Source organism: Podarcis raffonei, chromosome 1 (genome assembly GCF_027172205.1).
Source record: "Podarcis raffonei isolate rPodRaf1 chromosome 1, rPodRaf1.pri, whole genome shotgun sequence".
NCBI lineage: Eukaryota > Metazoa > Chordata > Lepidosauria > Squamata > Lacertidae > Podarcis > Podarcis raffonei.
Genome location: NC_070602.1, coordinates 55,966,963 through 55,988,758, shown reverse-complemented (window position 1 = coordinate 55,988,758; position 21,796 = coordinate 55,966,963). Strand labels below are relative to the sequence as shown.

At 41.9% G+C, this 21,796-nt stretch overlaps 2 protein-coding genes across 2 annotated transcripts; one reads left to right on the top strand and one right to left on the bottom strand.

Annotated features, from left to right (window-relative positions):
• The first annotated feature begins 756 nt into the window (after positions 1 to 756).
• Positions 757 to 4,129, top strand: RAG1 (recombination activating 1). Its single transcript, XM_053387750.1, has one exon. It carries the CDS (start codon positions 758 to 760, stop codon positions 3,899 to 3,901), a length of 3,144 nt encoding a protein of 1,047 aa, XP_053243725.1. The 5' UTR covers position 757; the 3' UTR covers positions 3,902 to 4,129.
• A 6,249-nt stretch (positions 4,130 to 10,378) lies between these two features.
• Positions 10,379 to 18,902, bottom strand: RAG2 (recombination activating 2). Its single transcript, XM_053387764.1, has 2 exons — positions 18,760 to 18,902; positions 10,379 to 13,853 (listed from the first exon to the last, which is right to left on the bottom strand). Exon 2 carries the CDS (start codon positions 13,837 to 13,839, stop codon positions 12,256 to 12,258), a length of 1,584 nt encoding a protein of 527 aa, XP_053243739.1. The 5' UTR covers positions 13,840 to 13,853; positions 18,760 to 18,902; the 3' UTR covers positions 10,379 to 12,255.
• Between the last annotated feature and the right edge of the window lie 2,894 nt (positions 18,903 to 21,796).

Here is a 21,796-nt window from a genome sequence, read left to right as displayed (position 1 = left end):
TAGAGTTGTAAGTATAAATTCCATGCATTTTTAAGTTGAGCATGTGGGCAGGGGACCGAATCCAGTGAAATCCTTTCCTTTCTTTCAAATAATGATGGGAACTTTTAATATTTGTGATCTGTTTACTGGATGCACCCTGGGTGCAGGCTACTGATGTATGTGAGAATCTCTGAAGTAGGACCAAATTCTGAAGCATTCGGGCTGCAGCCCTGGGCTGAGTTGCATGAGGATGCACACGTTAAACACAGCAGGACTTAACTCCTGAGAAAATGTGCATAGGAGTGTGCTGAGTGGCTTCAATCCTATGCACAGGCTCATAATAACAAGCCCCATTTAGCACATTGGACTATATTTCTGAATATACATATTCAAGACTTGGTTACCAGTCTATGTACATGGTCACAACTGAATTGGCATGGCATTAATAACTGTGAGGGTATGCAATTGCTTTTAAATGTTGTTGGATGCTCCAAATGTTTTTAAGTTTTAAGTTGTTTTTATTTGTTTTTTAGATTGAATTGTTGTGTACAAACATTTTTCTGTTTGCTTCCCTGGGCTTCTTTATAAGTTAATTAAATATTTCATTGTCATTTTGTTAGCAATCAAATAATGTGCATTGGCCTTTTTAGGAATATGGGATATATTAGCATTCCCCCCCCATTTGTTTTTCATCATAGCATTCACTTTGGTGCAATTCCTAACCCTCTTCTTTTTCTCTTTCTCTTTCCCTCATCATAGGAAGTCAACATCCGCCAGCATGGAGATGCTGCCACCACCAAGCATGAACTTGTGCTTTGTGTCAGAGCAGCTCCAGCCGCCCTCCAAGAAGTTTTCTGAATGGAAATTCAAGCTGTTCAAAGTGAGATCACTTAGCAAACCGCTTCCGGAAGACGGTCACCTGGCTCACAGTGATAAAGGAAAAGAGGCAGCCTCTCTGGACAATGTCACCGAGGAGCAGGCTGATGTGATTACTTCAGTGTCACAAGAACCTTCTGAAACAGTCACGGAAGTCAACAGCACTGTGCAGCCAAGAGATAAAAATGCCTTTCCTGTGAACCAAAGGGAGATTGAAACTCACCAAACCAAACTGCAGCACCTCTGTCGCATCTGTGGAGGCTCATTTAAGACTGACCCTTACAAGCGAAGCCACCCAGTTCATGGGCCAGTGGATGATGAGATGCAAGCCCTTCTAAGAAAGAAGGAGAAAAGGGCCACATCCTGGCCAGATCTCCTTGCTAAGGTTTTCAAGATAGACGTGAGAGGTGACATTGACACAATCCATCCTACTAATTTTTGCCACAACTGCTGGAATGTTGTTCAAAGGAAATTCAGCAATTCTCCATGTGAAGAGTATTTCCCAAGGAATGGCACCATGGAATGGCATCCCCATTCCCCAAGCTGCGAGGTGTGTGGCACTGCCTTCCGTGGGGTCAAAAGAAAGAAGCAAGCCCTGAATCCACAGATGAGCAAAAAGCTCAGGATCGCAGCTGGGCGTGCTAGAAAAATAAGGTGCGTAAGGAATACGAAACGAGTGAACCACAAGGCTTTAATGAAAAAGATTGCCAACTGCAACAAGATACACCTCAGTACCAAGATCCTTGCCGTAGATTATCCTGTGGACTTTGTAAAATCGATCTCTTGCCAGATCTGTGAGCATATCTTGGCTGATCCAGTAGAAACGACATGTCGGCACTTATTCTGCAGAGTCTGCATCCTTAAATGCCTCAAAGTGATGGGAAGTTATTGCCCAGCCTGTCGCTATCCTTGCTTTCCGACAGATCTGGTGAATCCTGTTAAATCCTTCTTGAGTATCCTCAACAGTTTGGCTGTGAGATGTCCAGTGAAAGGGTGTCATGAGGAGGTCCTCCTGGGAAAATACTGCCATCATCTTTCCATCCACAAAGAGGTAGAAGACAAAGAGGGCTATGTGTATGTAAACAAAGGTGGCCGGCCAAGACAACACTTACTTTCATTGACCCGGAGGGCACAAAAGCACCGCCTAAGAGAACTCAAGCTTCAAGTGAAAGCTTTTGCTGAGAAAGAAGAAGGGGGCGATGTAAAGTCTGTGTGTCTAACTTTGTTCCTACTGGCTCTGAGAGCGAGAAATGAACATAGACAAGCTGATGAGTTGGAAGCTATGATGCAAGGAAAGGGATCAGGCCTTCACCCAGCTGTTTGCTTGGCAATTCGGGTCAACACTTTTCTCAGCTGTAGCCAATACCATAAAATGTACAGAACTGTAAAAGCAATAACAGGAAGGCAGATATTTCAGCCATTGCATGCCCTCCGAACTGCTGAAAAGTCTCTTCTCCCAGGTTACCATCCATTTGAGTGGAAGCCACCCTTGAAAAATGTCTCCAGTAACACAGAAGTAGGCATTATTGATGGGCTGTCAGGCATACAGCGTTTGGTTGATGACTACCCAGTGGACACAATTGCCAAGAGATTTCGATATGATGCAGCTTTGGTTTCTGCCCTGATGGATATGGAAGAAGACATCATGGAAGGGCTGAAAACTAAGGACTTGGATGACTATTTGAAAGGCCCTTTCACCGTGGTGATTAAAGAGTCCTGTGATGGAATGGGAGATGTCAGTGAAAAGCATGGCTGTGGCCCACCGGTCCCCGAGAAAGCAGTTCGGTTCTCTTTCACACTCATGAGCATCACGGTAGCTCATGACAAGGGAAGCTCCAATATCTTTGAAGAAAGCAAGCCCAATTCAGAACTGTGTTGCAAACCTTTGTGCCTCATGCTGGCTGATGAATCAGATCATGAGACACTCACAGCCATACTGAGCCCTCTTGTGGCAGAAAGAGAGGCCATGAAAAATAGTGTATTGATACTTGATATGGCTGGGATCCCCAGAATGTTCAAATTTGTCTTTCGGGGCACTGGGTATGATGAAAAGCTTGTCCGTGAAGTAGAGGGCCTTGAAGCCTCTGGCTCGACTTACATTTGCACACTTTGTGATACAACACGCCAGGAAGCATCTCAGAACTTGATCCTCCATTCCATAACTAGAAGTCATACTGAAAACCTAGAGCGCTATGAGGTGTGGAGGTCAAACCCTTTCCACGAGACTGTTGAAGAACTACGTGACAGAGTGAAGGGTGTTTCTGCCAAGCCTTTTATTGAGACTGTTCCTTCGATAGATGCATTGCACTGTGACATTGGCAACGCAGCCGAGTTTTACAAAATATTCCAGTTTGAGATTGGCGAAGTATACAAAAACCCTGACGCATCCAAAGAAGAGAGAAAGAGGTGGCAATCAACTCTTGATAAGCTCCTTAGAAAGAAAATGAACTTAAAGCCCATGACAAGGATGAATGGAAATTTTGCAAGAAAGCTCATGACCAAAGAGACTGTGGAAGCAGTTTGTGAATTAATAAAGTGTGACGAGAGACAGGAAGCCCTTAGAGAACTCATGGACCTTTACCTTAAGATGAAGCCAGTATGGCGGTCCTCATGTCCCACCAAGGAATGCCCAGAACTTGTTTGCCAGTACAGCTTCCATTCTCAACGTTTTGCAGAGTTGCTGTCCACAAAATTCAGTTACAGATATGAGGGAAGGATCACAAATTACTTTCATAAAACGCTTGCTCATGTTCCTGAAATTATCGAAAGAGATGGCTCCATTGGTGCTTGGGCAAGCGAGGGCAATGAATCTGGGAACAAGCTATTCAGGCGCTTTCGAAAAATGAACGCCAGGCAATCAAAATGCTATGAAATGGAGGATGTCTTGAAGCACCATTGGCTGTACACCTCAAAACATTTGCAGAAGTTCATGAATGCTCATAATATGTTGAAAAGCCAGGGGTTCACATTAAATCCAGAGCAGAGTATGGGAGATTTCATGACACTGGAAGACTCATTAGAAATTACTGATTCCATGGAATTCTAAGCGGAGGGTAAAATTGCATTGGTCCTGGAGCTGAACTGCCTTTAGTGCAGGCAGACTTGGAAATAGCATTGCTGTTTACAATGAGTGGTAGAGAGTCCTGCCTTTGATGGCATTTTATGGTGGGCTATCCTGGGTAACATATTCCAGAATATGATAAGGCGTGTTAGTAGACTGGTGTGTATTACTGACCAGTTTGTAAGAGGAAAGTTGAAAGCTTTTAGGAATCTTATTGTGATTTCTTTCTATCATGTAGTAACTTTTGCCAAAGTTTTGGAAGTTTAGAAAAGTTTGTGGAGACATCAAATGAAGATTATAATGCAGAGAGAGAATAGAATGCTTGTTTTCATAGCTATAATTTATCCTCCCTGGGAACCCATTTTATAGCTATATTTTATCCACCATGGGAATCCATCTTAAGGGTAGAATACACATTCATTTAATAGATAAAATATAAATATTTCATTTAAAAGTTTTAGTTTTCTTTATTAGTGGTCAGTGGCCTCTAGTTTCTAATAGCAGCATGAAGGGATTTGGCCCTTATTGTCCATTAAATGTTGCTAATATTTAGATCTGAGGCTGTGCCAACATAGGATAAAGTAAAAACTCATAGGCTTCAATCCAGAGAAAATCAATCATGTTTATGTCCTTGTAAGAACAACACCAGTAATTGAAAACTTGAAATCATCACATTTCAAGTTTCCTTGACTCTACAAGCAAAGACCAATTAACTGGAGCAGGATGGAAAAACTTGAATTGTGATGATGTCACAGCATGCACACAGACTCACATGAGATAGTGGGAAGAGGGCAAGAAGGAGACAATGGGTTGCAGGTTGTTGGTAGGCACACCCATCTTTCTGTTCTTAACACCACTCACTAAATAAACGACCATCTTCTATAGGTTTGCAAGAAGTCCCAGTGAATTTATTGTTAATGATTTCAGCATGCTTCAATGTAAGCTTTTGTTTTAAATACCTTATTGGATTGTGATCAGTTTAATTTACACATCTGCAATGCTACTCATCTATTAGTATCAGTACAGTATTTATAAAATTGTTTGCGCACTGGGATAATGCCTATCCAGGCTGTTCAGATAACTACAGCATATGCTTTTTATGACAGTCTCTTTTATATTTTGCCAGCAAGTTTTGTGACAAGTAATTTTATTGATACAATAGCAGTGATTTTATCTTTTACTGTTTTCTGAACTAATCTTATGTTTCTTTTAAAAATGTTTGCTTAAGGGTTACGATTTTTTAAAAAAAAAAACCCCTGAAATGTTTTCCTTTGTATTTTTACTTAACATATTTCAGCTTTTTAACAGATTGCAAATTGTTTTTGGTAATAAGCAAATGTTATTCTTATATATGTAATTTCTCTTGCAGTATGTATTTGTTTGAAAATATGCATCTTTCTATGCTTTGGCTACAGTTTTGGAGCTGAGAGCTATATTGCAAAATTGAAGAGGTGCAAACTTCAAAAAAACAACTGCATTTGGGTCCAACAGTAGCCTGGAAGGTGAGGTTCAAGAGTTTTGCAAAGAACACAATTCCCCAAGCATCCCATTGCTGAGACTCTTGCAATGCACCAAGAGTCTGCTTTCAGGACCATCTGTAGATGGCTCTTAATAAATTTGATTGATTATAAATAAACTCAATTGATGCTTAAAGGGATCTTACTGCCCACTGTGAAAATTTTATTTACAGACAAGTCCAGAAGGCTCAGTAAAATCCGCACCTTTCCTTTGGCACAACTCTGAAGTTCTGAACTATTCATGCTGCTGCTTGTTTGCTTCCTACTTTATCTGGAACCTGACATTGCAGAGTTTGTAATCTGCATGCCAAATCTGCTTCAATATATTTCTGTCTTCTTTTGCAATGCGTTGGCAGTACCTGGTACATGTAAACTTCAGCAGGAGGGGGCTTGGGGGCTTTTTTGTTTTCTTTTTGCCTACATGCCAGTGTTGCACGTGGCAAAAAGCTACCCCATATTCTCTCACACATTCTCTCTCCTACACATACACACATAGGGGCAGGCACACAGCTGATCCATGCAGCTCCAAATAGCAGAGTGACTATTACCTTCTTTGGGCTCATCAGATGACCAGGGACTTGTAGGGGGCAAATTAGGGTGCTGGGCTCTGCCCACCTCATACTTAATATGTTCTCTACTGATTCTAAAAAGTCTGAGTTAGGATTTCTTCTTTTGAACAAAGCTGTACATGACTCAACTCAATCTATATATGCCTTAGAGATATTCAAGTATTCTGAATTTAGCTCCTGTTGCTCTTTCCCAGCTTCTGCCAATCTAGCAGTTCAAAAGCATAGCAGTGCAAGTAGATAAATATGTACCGCTGCGGTGGGAATGTAAATGGCATTTCAGTGCGCTCTAGCACTCATCATGGTCCTCTGTGAACCAGTAGCAATTTAGTCATGCTAGCCACATGACCTGGAAAACTGTCTGTAGACAAACACCGGCTCCCTTGGCCTGAAGTGAGATGAGCTGCACACACCATAGTCGCCTTTGGCTGGGCTTAACCATCTAGGGGTCCTTTACTCTTAAAAACACGCACACACACACAAAAAATCTATCCTTGTTTTACCCTGCTTTTTTGTATGATTCCTTAGTTGTGTGGGTTGTTGCAAAGAGTCTCATTTGAGATATTAGTCTGGAAGTTACGCTATTAAATCCCCCAGACACTTAGGGGAGGGGGTTGACATCTGATTTCCTCGGTGCATGCAAGCTATCGGGGAAAGTTGAGGCTGGTTTTGTTTTGTTGTCTTTCTCCTATACAAACTTGAAATTAGTCTTGTGTTCTCTTTGTCTCTGTTGCTGCATTATTTAAATAAAGGTGTCTGTTTGGTTGAGAGGCTTTGAACTCATTTAGACAAAAGGAAGTCTCCAGCAACTGATTCCTTTAGTGAAATGTAGAGAGAAAAACAATAGGACAAACTGCACAGCCTTGCATCTGAATGAGAGTGATTTTTGTTATTTGCCAAGAGATGCGCAGTGTTGGCCCACGGCTAGGCAAATGGTTTATTGTGAAGCTTTTGGGGGCTTTGAAGCAGCTTTAAATAAGTGGAAGCACTTACATTCTTTCTCTTCTTCAAAATTACATTTCCTTTCTACTCTAAATTGATATAAATACCTCAGATGCTCATTCTGTTGGTTGGGAAGCTGTCCCCCCCTTTTAAATCGTTCTTGCTAAATTGTATTGAAACTCAGCTCTTGGCAATTATTTTCTGTAGTTTTGTTGTCGAAAGACTTGTGCAAGGTGTTTTAACAGGCAGTCTGAACCCCAGCCAAGAAACTTGGAGTTCAGCTAACAATTAATTCATTGTGTTAATTTAGCTGTCTGGATCCTACCAATGCCACTTTGATTTAACTGGGGTTTGGTTCAGGAGGCCAGTGGCTGGGACCTGACATGCTGGGCAGTTTACCAACAGACATTGCTTTCTCTTGTTTCACCATATTCTATGCTTACCTTATTGCTTCAGACGAAGAGGATTTGTGCTTGATTTTGAGGTAGCCAGTTACAAATGCTCTAAACTCAGGACTCGGCCATGTGTCCTAAACTGTGACATTAATGATCATTCCAAAATTAAAGCAAATGTGGATGCCCAATTTATTTGATTGTCATTTTCTAAGGATTTAGAGAGCATACTGCAATTCTGTAGTCAAACAATGGCTGTAAAATCCAAAAAGCTAGAAACACGGAACCACTTTCTGTTACCTCAGTAAAATGCTTTCAAAGGTTATATCAAGCAATATTATTTCTTGTTCTGTTCATTTTATGTTATTGTTAAAATTGTTCTTAAAAATAAACTCTTTGAGAAATATTTAACGTTTCCCTTTCTTATGGTTTACTGCGAAATTGTATTTGAGATGCTCTGTCCTGGTTCTCGAAGGCAGAATGCTGTTGAATACCAGCTGCTGGGGACCACACAAGGGGAGAGTGCTCTTGGGCCCAGGTCCTGCTTGAAGGCTTTCCACAGGCCTCGGGGGAGGGGGAGCAATATAATAACAGGATGCTGAACTAAATGTGCCATTGGCCTGATCCAGCAGACTCTTATGTTCTTATTGGGAGAGGGGGCAAAAAGGAGAGTTGGGGTTTCAGCCAATGCTGCACAAGTGGAGTTCCACTCACACAGTCCACACAGCTGGACTTCCACTTCCTCTCCTCCTTCCCAAAATCTGCTCAGTGTGTCTGTCTGTCTCTGAACCGCTTGGAACACTTGTTGGGGTACATAGGGGACTGAGAGGAGATATGGGGGACGTTCTGTTGCACAAGCATAAGTTGGCTGTGTGAGCAGAACAGGAAATCCATCACCCCCCAGTTTTCCTATAGTCCTCCTGACACTGTAGTCAGCAGGGTGCGAGAGATAAGGAATACAGTCAAACCTTGGTTCCCAAACGGCTCCATTTTTGCATGCTACGGCTCCCGAACACTGAAAACCCGGAAGTAAATGCTCCGGTTTTTGAACGTTTTTCAGAACCTGAACACCCGATGCGGCTTCCACTTGAGTGCAGGAAGCTCTTGCAACCAATCGGAAGCCATGCCTTGGTTGTCGAACGTTTAAACTGAACAGGTTTCCGGAACGGATTACGTCTGACAACAGTAACAGAATGGAAAGGAAGCGAAGGAAGAGGTGCTGCCCAATTACATAATTCTCCGAGTAGGTCCATTGAACTCAGTGGACAAAGTTAGGCCTGCTGATTACAACTGTTGGGTCTATTCTGATAATGACTTAGTTGGATATCACTCAGTGTTTTCAGTAGTGGGGAGGAAAATTGAATTTTAATTTGTTGATCCGAAATTGGCCTGGTTTGGCTTGGAGTGTTTTGGAGGCCACCAGCTTTGTGACAGGTTCGAATTAGAACCTTTCTTAGGAAAACTGAAGCTTTGTCTTCAATATTCTAAGATTATTATTTTTTTTAAAAAGGTTGTGACTCCTTTTCCTTTCTTCTATGCTGTGTGCCTTTAAAATTGTACTTGTTGTGCATCAAAAATAATAGTGCCATTTTGTTCTCTCAACAATCCTGTGAGGTACATGAAATGGAGAAATAACAAGTGAGCTTCATACCTGAGTGGGGAGATAAGCAAAGGCATCCCTCCTAAATTGTAACACTCTATCAGCTCTAGCAAACTAACTCTTTTGCCATTCCTGTAGAAAGCTGCATGCACTCTATTATTTAGTCATTCATTCATTAACTAACTATTTATCCAGCCCTTCCTCCAAAAAGAGCCCAGGGCCAAGTGCTAAAACCATTCAATTTTTTAAAAATTAAAAATGTATTTGAAATACCTGAAAACATTAAAAACACATAAAAAAGAAACTACTTGCAAGTTCCATGTAAACTCCTACATGGAAGTGAGTTCCCTGAGGGAGTTTTGGATCAGCTCAGGCAGCCTTGAGTAATCAGCAGTGCTTTTGATATCAAGCCATGCACATGTATCAGTGACTACAATCCTAAACACATTAAGCAGCAAGTAAGCCCCCATTGAGGGGGGACGCGGGTGGCGCTGTGGGTAAAACCTCAGTGCCTAGGACTTGCCGATCGCATGGTCGGTGGTTCGAATCCCCGCGGCGGGGTGAGCTCCCGTCTTTCGGTCCCAGCTCCTGCCCACCTAGCAGTTCGAAAGCACCCTTAAGTGCAAGTAGATAAATAGGTACCGCTTTATAGCGGGAAGGTAAATGGCGTTTCCGTGTGCTGCGCTGGTGCAGGCTCGCCAGAGCAGCGATGTCACGCTGGCCACGTGACCCGGAAGTGTCTCCAGACAGCGCTGGCCCCCGGCCTCTTAAGTGATATGAGCGCACAACCCTAGAGTCGGACACGACTGGCCCGTACTGGCAGGGGTACCTTTACCTTTACCTTTTAAGCCCCCACTGAAGGGGCGCAGGTGGCACTGTTGGTTAAACCACAGAACCTAGGACTTGTCGATCAGAAGGTCGGCGGTTCAAATCCCTGCGATGGGGTGAGCGCCTGTTGCTCGGTCCCTGCTCCTGCCAACCTAGCAGTTTGAAAGCACGTCAAAGTGCAAGTAGATAAATAGGTACCACTCAGGCGGGAAGGTAAATGGCGTTTCCGTGTGCTGCTCTGGTTCGTCAGAAGTGGCTTGGTCATGCTGGCCACATGACCCAGAAGCTGTACGCCAGCTCCCTCAGCCAATAAAGCGAGATGAGCACCGCAACCCCAGAGTCGGTCACGACTGGACCTAATGGTCAGGGGTCCCTTTACCTTTACCTAAGCCCCCACTGAATGCGATGGGATTTCAGAGTAAACATGTATAGGATCTAAAGCATTCCTTTTTGGATGCCTTAATAGCATGTTCAGTCCTATCCATGTTCGTGTCGGTTATCAAACCTGTTAAATCCTAAGCATGATGGTACTGGTTCTCAAGCACATTATTCTTTTTTTAATTTAATGCATTTATTGTTCTTGCAAAAAGCATAGGATAGTCTTGCAAAAAAAAAAATTATACAAATTCAATAAAAATGAAGTGCCAACTTCCAAAATACATGTCACCACAAGACATTGAATAATCTCCACATTTCTAATTTACAAAGATTGTAAGTAATCACAGCATTTCCTCATACAAAATTAAAGCAATTTTGCATTCTTGGAAATAAAGCATTCTATGCACAAATTTGTATGTATGGTTCCACTTAATTACAAATAAATCTAATGTGTGGCATATTTCACTCAAACATATTATTCTGTGCTGAAAAAAAATAAAAGGAAGATTTCTGCACCATTATGTCTTGTTTAATGCCATGTAAATTCACTGCTGATTGAATCAGGTTTACTGATTGTTTTATATGAAAGCTGACTAGATAACTTTTTTGGATTTTCTGGTTAAGCTTTAAAACTCTTCTGCATAGTAATATATATGCATACAGAACAAGACCTTATGCAAATCACCTCTAGCTCTGGGCAGTGCTTTTTTGGGTAAGAAAGCAAGGTGCTGGTATTCATATATTGATAAAAATGCCATGGGTGCCAGCACAAAATGGCTGCCAAGAATCCAGCTGAAAACCAGAAGAGCCACCACCAGTCAATGAGATAATCCTATGCTAGATGGCAGATGGACCAATGGTCTGACTCAGTGGAGATATTCTCATTTTATGCTGTACATGGACCCAGGTCATCTGTACCTTTGCTCAGCTACTTGTGAGAAAAAGTTAAGATATTGTGATTCTAAATGTCACCACAGGCTTTTGTCCCCTAAATAAACTTGAGTTCTTCTTGTGAGTTTGTCTGTCCTCTCATTTTCTCCACGTGGTTTGGTTTTGAGTGTGTGTAGTTTTCACCCCCGGGAGAGTGTAGCCATTACTGTTTAAAGTGGTATCATAGTGCTTTAACTGTATAGTGTGAATGTGGCCAGAATCTCAGAAGAGATAGCATTATTGGTCATACCACACATTATATTAATACAATCATTGCTTTGCTGAATTTAAGCAAAACATTTCGATCCAGTAAACCGCATTTCTAATGATGCTATAAAATGGAGCAGCATTTGTCTTTACTTTTTATTTTATTTAAAAATCTTAGAACATAAAAAATACAGAAGCTATAATTACAACAATGGTATAGAGCTGATGTCAGGGGCTGAGCAGAGGAGGTCACAGCTCAGAGGCAGATGAGGGGAAAAGGTGGAAAATAATGGGAGGGCTGAGCAGGAAGAGCCAGAGTAGCAGCTGGCTGACACGTTGTCACTAAAAAGCATTCCAGACCCACCATCTCCCGGAACCCGGAGAGCCTTAAAAGTAGGAGAGCAAAGAGCTCAAAGACAAAGGGCATTTAGCGGCATCCGTAGAGGAGATGATGGTGGTGATGAATGAGGAAGTGGGAGAGAAGGGGGATGGAGATTTACTTGGGACAATGCCACTATCCAAGAGGCTGGGTTCTATCGCCTCTCTTTGTAAAGTTTGAAATAAAAAAAGGATTGTAAGAAACTTTTCCTTGTATTGATACTTTCCTGGGCAACCAGCTGGGAGCACCCTGACAGCTAAAAAACAATCACAACCTTCACCCTTGGTAAAAGCCAAGAAAAACACTTAGCCCACCATCTCTAAAACATTTTGTCCACAGAATAAGAAGCCAAGAAGCCAAGCCAAGAAGAATATCCGTCTCAAATATGGAACTATACAGGGAATTGTGGATTCTTTTATAAGTCTCAAGTACTGTGATCATCATATTAAACTGAAATAAATCCAAATAATTACAAACAAAACAAAAAAAATTGAAACCAAAGCATCACTATGAAATCTTAAAACTATTTTGATTTGTTACTGGTCACTGAATTGGGATCTCAGAGTTTTTCATACCAAAATGCCATTCATTACTGTTAGACTATTGAAATAGCTTCCGGATAAAGGACTTTTTTGCAGGAGTGAATATTGTCATGGGTTTTTTCCTGTGCAATGCTTTCATGGGTGGCTTTTCCACTGGAGGAGTCTCCTTGGGAGTCTGCAGTCCCCTGGCCAAACTGGTATGCTCAGGGCAGAAGTACTTGGTGTTTACCTGTGAAAGGTGAATAAGCATGTCTTCAGATAAGTCCATGCACTGAGCGTGGACCCAGTGACCATCTCCATTTGAACAGAAGATCATTGCTGGCTTGTTGAGCTCTGTTGAGTACAAGGGCACCCAGGTGTTGATATCAATATCACAGCCTGAAGAGCAGGTGATCCAATAGCCTGTTTCTGACTCATCTTCTTCATCATCTTCATTATAGGTGTCAATGTCAAAGCTGAAAGTAAACTCCTCTGAATCTTCAAAAGGTGTAGACTCTCCTGCATCTTCTGTAGAACTCTGACTGCACACTTGTGCCATCTGTTCTGGGTCCTGATCACTTTCTTCTTTGCATCTCAACAAGTAAAAGTAGTTAGCATCTGAAATTAGCTGCCTGTTGTCTCCAGGTATACCAAACAGTATGGCTCCATTTCCCATATCACTCCCAAACCATATCTTGCAGTGTTTGATATCTGGGGTCCATTCTGGTGCCTCTCTTTCCACTATCTCTATCTTGTTATCTTCTAGGTTGATTGTATTACAAACCATTCTCTTCTGGTTATCAGAGTGGTAGCCCCCAACAATGACAAATTCCTGGTCTCCAGTCTGGGTCATGATGGCACTTGATACTGAGATCCCACCAGACAACACACTACAGTTCACAGCTGGGCTTCCTAAGGGAAGGTCAACTTTTATTCTATAGAGATTTGGGGGTCTCGTATTACTTTCAATGGAATGGCCTCCTATGATATAGATGGTGTCATTTCTAGCAAGGGAGAGATGAAAGGAGAATCCCCCCATAAGCTCTTGGAAGGCATGTGAGGTGCAACATCCAAATTCAGGATCAACCAGAAATATGTATGGCATACAGTCAACCACACTGTTCCAGTTTTCAGTTGTCCTCTCTCCGAGGGCCTTGTATGATCTCCCCCCAACTATAACAATTATACTTTTACCTTGACTATGAACCACATTAATGGTATGGCCATATCTGGCTTCTGGGACCTCCCCAGCTAATTCTTTCTCAGTACACCTAAATGTGAATTTCTTGCTATTCTTGCTGATTAGGCTCATGATGTACAGCTTATCAGAAAGTTCATTGTTGGGTGTTTTCCCTCCATGGATGAAGTATGGACACTTCTCAGACTGGGCCATACTGCCTTTGGGAGTGCAGATGGCAGGGTACCGCAGAGGGGGAAGGTAGCAAGAATCCTTAGAGAAGTATGCCGGCTTCAGTTTGAGCTCTTCCTTTTTGAAATCAAGAAGGAAAACTCCAGTTGGACAGGACCTCTTTGGCCAGCCTTTCTGTCCAAACAAGAAAACACGGCCATCAAAGTTCAGCAGTGAAAATCCTGGCTGGATCAGTGAAGAATTGTTAATGGTCGATATCATCTGAAGAGGCATCTTCTCACACAAACAAGTCATGGTATTGTCAATATCTGGAAAAAAGAGAATGAGAAGGTGAGCTGCAGGGTGATTAAATAAGTTACTGCTTGGCTGTGTGACCTTGAACATATCAGGTCACTGCTCTTCACCCTGTGTCACTGCCTGTCAATGGAAGTAATTCTCTGAGATAAATGCTGTGAGAACCACAACATGAAAAAGAACGGTAGAAAAGGCAATCAAAAGGCTAAATAAGATGTGACATTTGTTTTATATCTTCTCCTGGAGGGAGCAAGGCCATATAGCTCAGCACTCATCTAGAGTGGTAAACTTTCAGAGGTCTGGCTGCAAGTGCACGTAAGCCCGTAAGGATGTCATTTCAAGCCAGCCCTTGCTCAGTGTTAACAACAGAGCAACAAGGAAAAAGAGGTTGGAAACAGGGACCACTTTCAGGATTAATTCATCAAGTGGTATCAGTCCTTCTGGAAAGCCTTTTGAGAAATGAAGAGTTTAGGTGGGCTACAAAGAATCAATATCAAGTCAAAGGCCTTGGCTAACTTAGGGCACAGTCCACTTGGAAATATTCTTGCACCAGCTCTGTTGAAAGATGCTAAGAAGGAATTTTCATGCTAGCCACACCTCTTTTTCATTTCAGCACAATGTTCCCCTGAGGTTTTGGCTCCAAAGGAAGATGGCATGTGATCTAGGCAGCAGCAAGAGCAGCACATGCATATCACAGGCTAGAAACCCCAAGCCTTCCCTCTCTGTTATCTAGCTGTCCAACACTACTATCTTAACTAGAGCTAGGGGAGGAAATTAGACTTTAAATGCAGTCTGGGGGACCTCTGACCTGCAGGCCAGATGCACCTCATGAGAGGTCCCTATTTGGGCTTCCAACTGGCTCCAATGAGATGCTGTTTTCAAGCCTAACAGTCTTGCAGGGGACATATTTGGGAGGAAAGTATAGCTGAGTGGGGACTAGTTGCTTCTCCTCATGTGCATCAGCAGTTAGGCTTGACAAAGGCCTCCCATTGGCTTTGCTAAATGTTCAGACCAGCTGCATTACACAGAAACAAAAACAGCACATTGCTAGCATACTTCAACAGCATTTTTCAGTTTAGAGATGTATGACCATAATAGAGGTGCCATAGTTTACAGTGGTACCTCGGGTTAAGTACTAAATTCATTCCGGAGGTCCGTTCTTAACCTGAAACTGTTCTTAACCTGAAGCACCACTTTAGCTAATGGGGCCTCCTGCTGCTGCTGCGCCGCCGGAGCACGATTTCTGCTCTCATCCTGAAGCAAAGTTCTTAACCCGAGGTACTATTTCTGGGTTAGCGGAGTCTGTAACCTGAAGTGTCTGTAACCTGAAGCGTATGTAACCCGAGGTACCACTGTATTAGGAGAGGCATCATGATCCTTGACAGGATGCTATCATTTGTCTGTTATCATTTATCTCTTGGGATGCTGACAAGAAGAAGTTGTGATGTGGCAAATGGCATAGATTTGCCAGTCTCTTTATTGTTTGCTTAAAGGCTTCCCAGGTTTGCACTGGCCAAAAACTTCAGTTTTTATTTCAAAAACTTGAGCCTAGGGCATCTATCTTCCATCTATCTGAAAGAAATTTTGTTTCTGCATTTGCTTTGTGTGTTATCAAATCTTGAAATTTATGTGAAAGGTTGCAAATATGCTGGGAAAATGTGCACGGAGGGGGTGCATTTCTTCTTGTCTCGCAGACCCTGAGAAAAGCAGAAATGTAGGTTACAATTGTATACACAATTACCTGGGAGTAAGCGGCATTAGTGGGCCAGTGAAATTTGTTTTTACGTAATGATTCACGACTGGAAGGTTAATGCTTTTACACTGGGGGATTGGAATTGGTTGACTTTGCAGAATAAAACAGCATTGCCCTCTAGCATACACCACAAGTGTCACTCTTGGTGGATAGTCAATATAAACACTGTGGGATCTCAGACAGAAGTCCTTCACGGTCTTTTTTCTTGAGATCTCCTCATAGGGAAAGAAAATAATTTAACGTGGAACATGATATGTGCATAACAAGCCATCATACTAGAAGTACAGAGGACACATCCACACTGCTCATTTAAAGCACATGACTTTCCACAAAGAATCCTGCAAACTGTAATTTGTTAAAGGTGCTAAGAATTATAGTTCCCAGGATTCTTTGGGGGAAGCTGTGTGCTTTAAAAGTGCCTTCTTTGGCTCCCAGTACGTTTCCAAGCACAATTCAAATTGTTGGTGCTGACCTTTAAAGCCCTAAACGGCCTTGGCCCAGTATACGTGAAGGAACGTCTCCACCCCCATCGTTCAGCCTGAGGTCCTCCTCTGAGGGTCTTCTAGTTCCCTCACTGTGAGAAGTGAGGTTACAGGGAACCCGCCCTGTAAATGCCCTCCCATCAGATGTCAAGGAAATAAACAACAATCTGACTTTTATAAGACATCTGAAGGCAACCCTGTTTAGGGAAGTTTTTAATGTTTGATGTTTTATCATGTTTTTAGTATTCTGTTGGGAGCCACCCAGAATAACTGGGGTATAATAAATAAACAAGCAAGCAAGCAAACAAGCAAGCAAGCAAGCAATAAAATTGTTGTTGTTTTTGTTACTGTAGTACATTTTTAGAGTCCGTTCACATGTTAAAAGTCCCATGAGGAAGTCACTTTAAATTGCACTACATGGAAGCAATCAACAATTCCTGGAGTTGTTTCACAATCAACTCTGGGAATTGTAGCTCTGTGAGGGGAAGGGGTGTGTGTCTCTTAATAACTCTCAGCACCCTTAATGAACTATAGTGCCCAGGATTCTTTGGGTATAGATATGACTATTAAAGTAGTATAACAGTGGTTTAAATGTAAGGTGAGGATGTGACCTGAGCGGTAAGCTGCTGATGTGCAGCTGTTCACTATAAACATCCAGAAACAAATAATTACATTGGTGTAGTGCTATGTGTTCACAACAATGCAGTTAATTTTATTTATTTATCATGTATTCAGCACCGTCTATCAAGGGAGAGGTCCATATTTCTTTGCACCTGTGTGTGTACATATGTGTGTGTATGTTCATGCTAAGTATTGACAAGAACAAGAAAACATCTGGAGGGATGCAATAAGCCAAACATGGTGGCTTCCAGATGTTTTGCACTACAACTCTCATCAGCTGCAGGCAGCATGGCCAATGGTCAGAGGAAAAGGGAGCTGTAGCAGCAAACATCTAAGGAGCACCAGGTTGAGGGAGGCTGCATTACACATATAATGCTTGATAATTTTTATATTAAAAAAGAATCTCATAAATGACAATAGATTAAGGCTTCAATGCTATACCGAGTTACTTGGGAGTAAGCTCCTCAGCAGTCATATAAGAATGCACTCTTTATCTTTTGGAACACATCTTATTATTTATTTATTTAAAATAGTGACTATCCACTCTTTATCCAGACAGACACCAGGGTGGGGCACATAACATAACACAACACAGCACAACAACAAAACACAACACAACACAACACAAAGATTGATGCAATGACCAGCAATACAGCGTATCAGATACAAATAAAAGGATGTTTAAAGAGACCAACAGAACAGGGAATGTATTGTTTTAGTTAAAAACAGCAAATGTAATGCCCTCCAGATGTCATTGGACTAACTCTTTTTGACTTAGCTAGCATGGCCAATGGTTATAGATGATAGCATCCCCATTGACTACTGCTGAATCAAAACATCCTATTTATAATGTTTTTCTCTGTAAACATGGCAAATTGGAGACAGATACAGGGTGGGGAACCTGTGGCTCACATTAACATTAATGTGTCCAGTTCCCATCACCTCTGACCATTGGCCATGCTGGCTGGGGTAACTCCCTTGAAGTCCAACAATATATGGAAGGCCACAGGAAACCTGTTAATCACCCCTCAACATCAATTCCCAGTTTTAGTTCTTATGATAAGCCTCCTCCACAAATGTGTGTATATACTTGTGTCCCATGTATACTGGGTATTTGATAAGAGTCAATAGATAAAGAGGAGAAACACATCACTTCTGAGTCTCTATTGGTCTGCCAGTGTCGTCATTTGACACTCAAGATTCTTTGCTATGAACCAGGTACTTGCAGCACCTAATAAGTTGAGCGAGAGCCTGCAATGTGCATGTGAAAAAACGGAAAACCGCACGAGTAATGAAAAATGTGAAACCTTTACGGAGTGAGGTGGGTGCTGTACAAAATTACTCCTTGCTTATCAAGAACAGGGAAGTAGGACAGAGAAGTGATTTACAATGAGCAGCCCTCCCACTCTCCTGCAAACAAACAATCACCTGCAAACAATGACCTTTCAAAGTACTTAATTTGAAGCATGTACTAAAAGTTGTGTGTTTTTTCCTTCAGCTTTAGGACCCTAGTTCTGTGAATATCTGCTCAGAAGTAAGTCCAGCTGAGTTCATTGGGAGTTACTCCCAGGTACATCTGTTTAAGACAATAGTCTGTTTAAGACAATAGTCTGTTAGAATATGACTAACATAACAGAAGGGTCTCTTAACTCTGTTTTAGCAGATTATTTGTGTCCTGCAGTGGTTTTACAGAGCTGGATGTATGTAGGTGCCACATGCCACAGAACTTTCCTGCACTGAACCACTACATGGCTGGCATGCTTATGTGTGTCATCTTCTGCTATGTGCAACCATGAATAAACAACATAGTCTTACTATAATCAGAGTTACCTTTAGAAAGCCCCCCCCCCTGATTTATTCAGTATTTGTTTTGTAAAACTTGAAAGATCCACTGTAGGCAATTCAGTATCCAAACACTTTACAACCTGGTTTCTGTTCTACTCTAGTCTGCCTTGCCTATCCTAGTGCAGAAATGTGAAGATATGATTTCTCAAGAAAGAAAAATTAAAGACAAATAAGCAAACCCCTTCGCATTGGGGTATATATGATAGCATTGGGACCTACCTGGGCGATGGAGACTTTTGCTTCCTACTGATACGTTTGTATCAATATAGGGATTCAAATGTCAACACTTTCGGATGCTTCTTTGACTGCTTTGTGTCACAGAAAAGAGGCAGGCAGGGGAAACTGTTGGCTTAACTTACAGATGTGCTTCTGTGTTCATTGATGTGACTAACTGACTGTGACCATTTCCCCCACTTCAGATGATACAAAAGGAAACCCAACACTAGCTTGCAGTTTTAACCCTTTCAGGCTCTACCAGCCCTGAATAATAACAGGAACTTTTTTTGCTTTAGGCTACAGTGTGTGTGCGTATATAGAAATGTAGCTTTCCTTTAATGTCAATGTGGAGGCCCAATGATTTGAAAAATTGTAGTGTCTTAGAGAAGGATTCCTATAATTCCTATTTTATGCTATATAAGTATATATGTAATTTGCATGCTGCCTTGCCTCAATCTCATATAACAGGTGGCAGGTGAGGGAAATAAGAAGGGATAGAAATTCTGACATCTCCGTTAATTATTTTCTAAGGTAGTTAAGAAATGTTTGACCAGCCACCAAATTCTACCCATATCACGAAAGGCGAAATATAATATTTTGCCTACTGTCTTTCCACAGTACTGTTTTATATATCCTCCGGACACGAGGGACTAGCTACATTATACTGCTAAAACAGAACTGATGCAGCTATGCAAAATATGGTTGTGTCCCATTTGACTACAGGCCATTGACAAGGACTACCATCTTTTATAAAGAAGATTGCAGCTCAACACCATGAATCATCTTATCCAAGGGCTGTTTCACATATTGCACACAGGAAATTTGGTACCTTCATTAGAAAGTTGAAGCCGACCACAATAGAGTAGTGATGTTTATACATACAACAGACACATTAGAAAACATGTGTCTGCTGCATCCACACTTTTCCACCCTTGATGTACACTTAAAACATCTTAACTTTCACACCTAAAAAATAAAAATAAAAAAGTAATGTGTGAATTGTCCCTGAACTAGCTGTCCATTGCTGATAAGGAGGAACTGCCTGTACTCAAAAGACAGGATCCTCCTGTTTTGAAGCAAATGGTGCTCTTCAGTGCTAAGAGAGCAGCACAGCAACAAATATCCCTACATCAAATGCAAGAAGATTGCAATGCAGCATCCTATTTTGTTGTTTGTCAAAGATGCCACACTGACAGGGGGAGAGTTCACCTAGGTGTAAGCCTAATCATCTTCTTTCTCTTGGTAATTTGTCAAGCTGAAAAGCAACTTAAGAAGCCATTTGGAATTCAAAACGGCGGAATTAAATTGGATAGCGTAGCTGCGCAATCAAGAGCGATCTGTGCGGCTGATTGCAAGGTGGATCTTAGTACCACAAACATGTACTACTACCACAATGCCCACAAAACACCTGCTCTGCTGCACCTGGCCACCTGTGCCCGCTTTCCCCCACCTTTAATGGGCTTTTATTTTGAAATAACATTAGACATAAAGATACAATATCACTAATCAAGTGGGGAAAGGAAACTCCTTGATTATAGTCCAAAGAACATAATGGGGAAGCTGGTGGGGCAGTGAGAGTGAAAAAGTCTAGGGCTGTATTCTCAGACATGTCTTCTCAGAAGTCCCAATGAATAACTGACTCTGAGTAGAACTTAGGAGGAAACAGGGGCACCCTCTCGCCCTCAGGATTGTGGGTGTCCGCTGCCGCACACAGACGTGTGATGTCACACACGCACATGCTTGCACATAGTGCATGTGATGTCACACAGGCAGCAGTCAGCGAGGAACCCTTTTCTGGGGTGAGGGAATCGGAGGCAGATAGAATCTGCCTCCATGCCTGAGCCCTGCTTTGGAAAAGGATTCCTCGTTGGCTGGCTGTGGAGGACAGAACTGAACTGCTTCTCTCCGTATGGGCCTTTTCCATTGACTTTGTGGGTGCCCACCCTCCACAATTATATTATTGTGGGTGCCCAAGCACCAACAGCCCCCTGGAGTTGGCTCCTATGGGAGGAAAACAACGCAATGCATAGGATTGCAGCTGAATGCCCCCCCCCAACTTTTTGGGTAATGAGTGAAATGTCCCTGCTTCTTGATGTGATGTTGATGAATTTCATCTATTTGATTGAAACGTCAAATGAACCTGACTTTCTCTGGATTGCACAACTGGTTGGAAACCCTGATTACTCTTTATTATGGAAAGGGACTGTGCTGGTTGGACCACCATGCTTACAAGCCTATGTGGAACTACGGTACTTTGTGCAAACAGTGGCTTACGTATGGGAGGAATGTATGCATGGAACAACAATCCTCTGCCCCATGGGTGTGTAAACTGGTCCTTTGCTCAAAAAACACATAGATAACAATGGCATGTGTGCTTTCGCTGCATAGCTGTGTGGTGCTGCTGCTTTAGCCTGTAAATCCAAGTGCTTATTTTGCTCTTTGCAGGTTGAGGGGGAAAACAACATGGGATATAAGAATCACAGTGTAATGTTCAAGTTCACCGTGCCTAATGGGAAGCCTGTTGGCAGGGCCACACTACATTTTTCATTGTTTAATGGAATTAATAACTGTGTAATTGAAAGCATGCTAATCCTCAGCTGACCTGCCTCCATGATTCAGCGGTGGCATTCCTCATTTGACTTAAACAGTGGGGAGGAAGATTCCCATTTGGGGAAGCATAAATTGATTCTGCACAATCTGCTGATGATCAGCAAAGCTTAATGAATGATAGCCTCAAGTAACCTCATTACAAGGAACTTGGATGGATGAGCAAGAAAAATGCATATTTTTCAAAGGAAAAGAAAGTGGTTTCTGCTTCAATGAATCATTTTCGGAAACTTTCTTTAGATCATCCAGTATGAGAAGCAGTCCAATCTTTGGCATTCTCTACACCTAAGAGAATCTTCTGGATAGGTTTTGTTATTAATGGTTGCTGGAATTATTATTTTTTAAATTTGATTAATGTGACTATGCAGAAACCAGTGGTGCAATCCAGAGAAAGTCAAGTTCATTTGACGTTTCATTGAAATAGATGAAATTT

Excerpts from the sequence above, each read along its gene's own strand:
- RAG2 (XM_053387764.1), bottom strand. The coding sequence starts at position 13,839 with ATGACTTGTTTGTGTGAGAAGATGCCTCTTCAGATGATATCGACCATT.
- RAG1 (XM_053387750.1), top strand. The coding sequence starts at position 758 with ATGGAGATGCTGCCACCACCAAGCATGAACTTGTGCTTTGTGTCAGAG.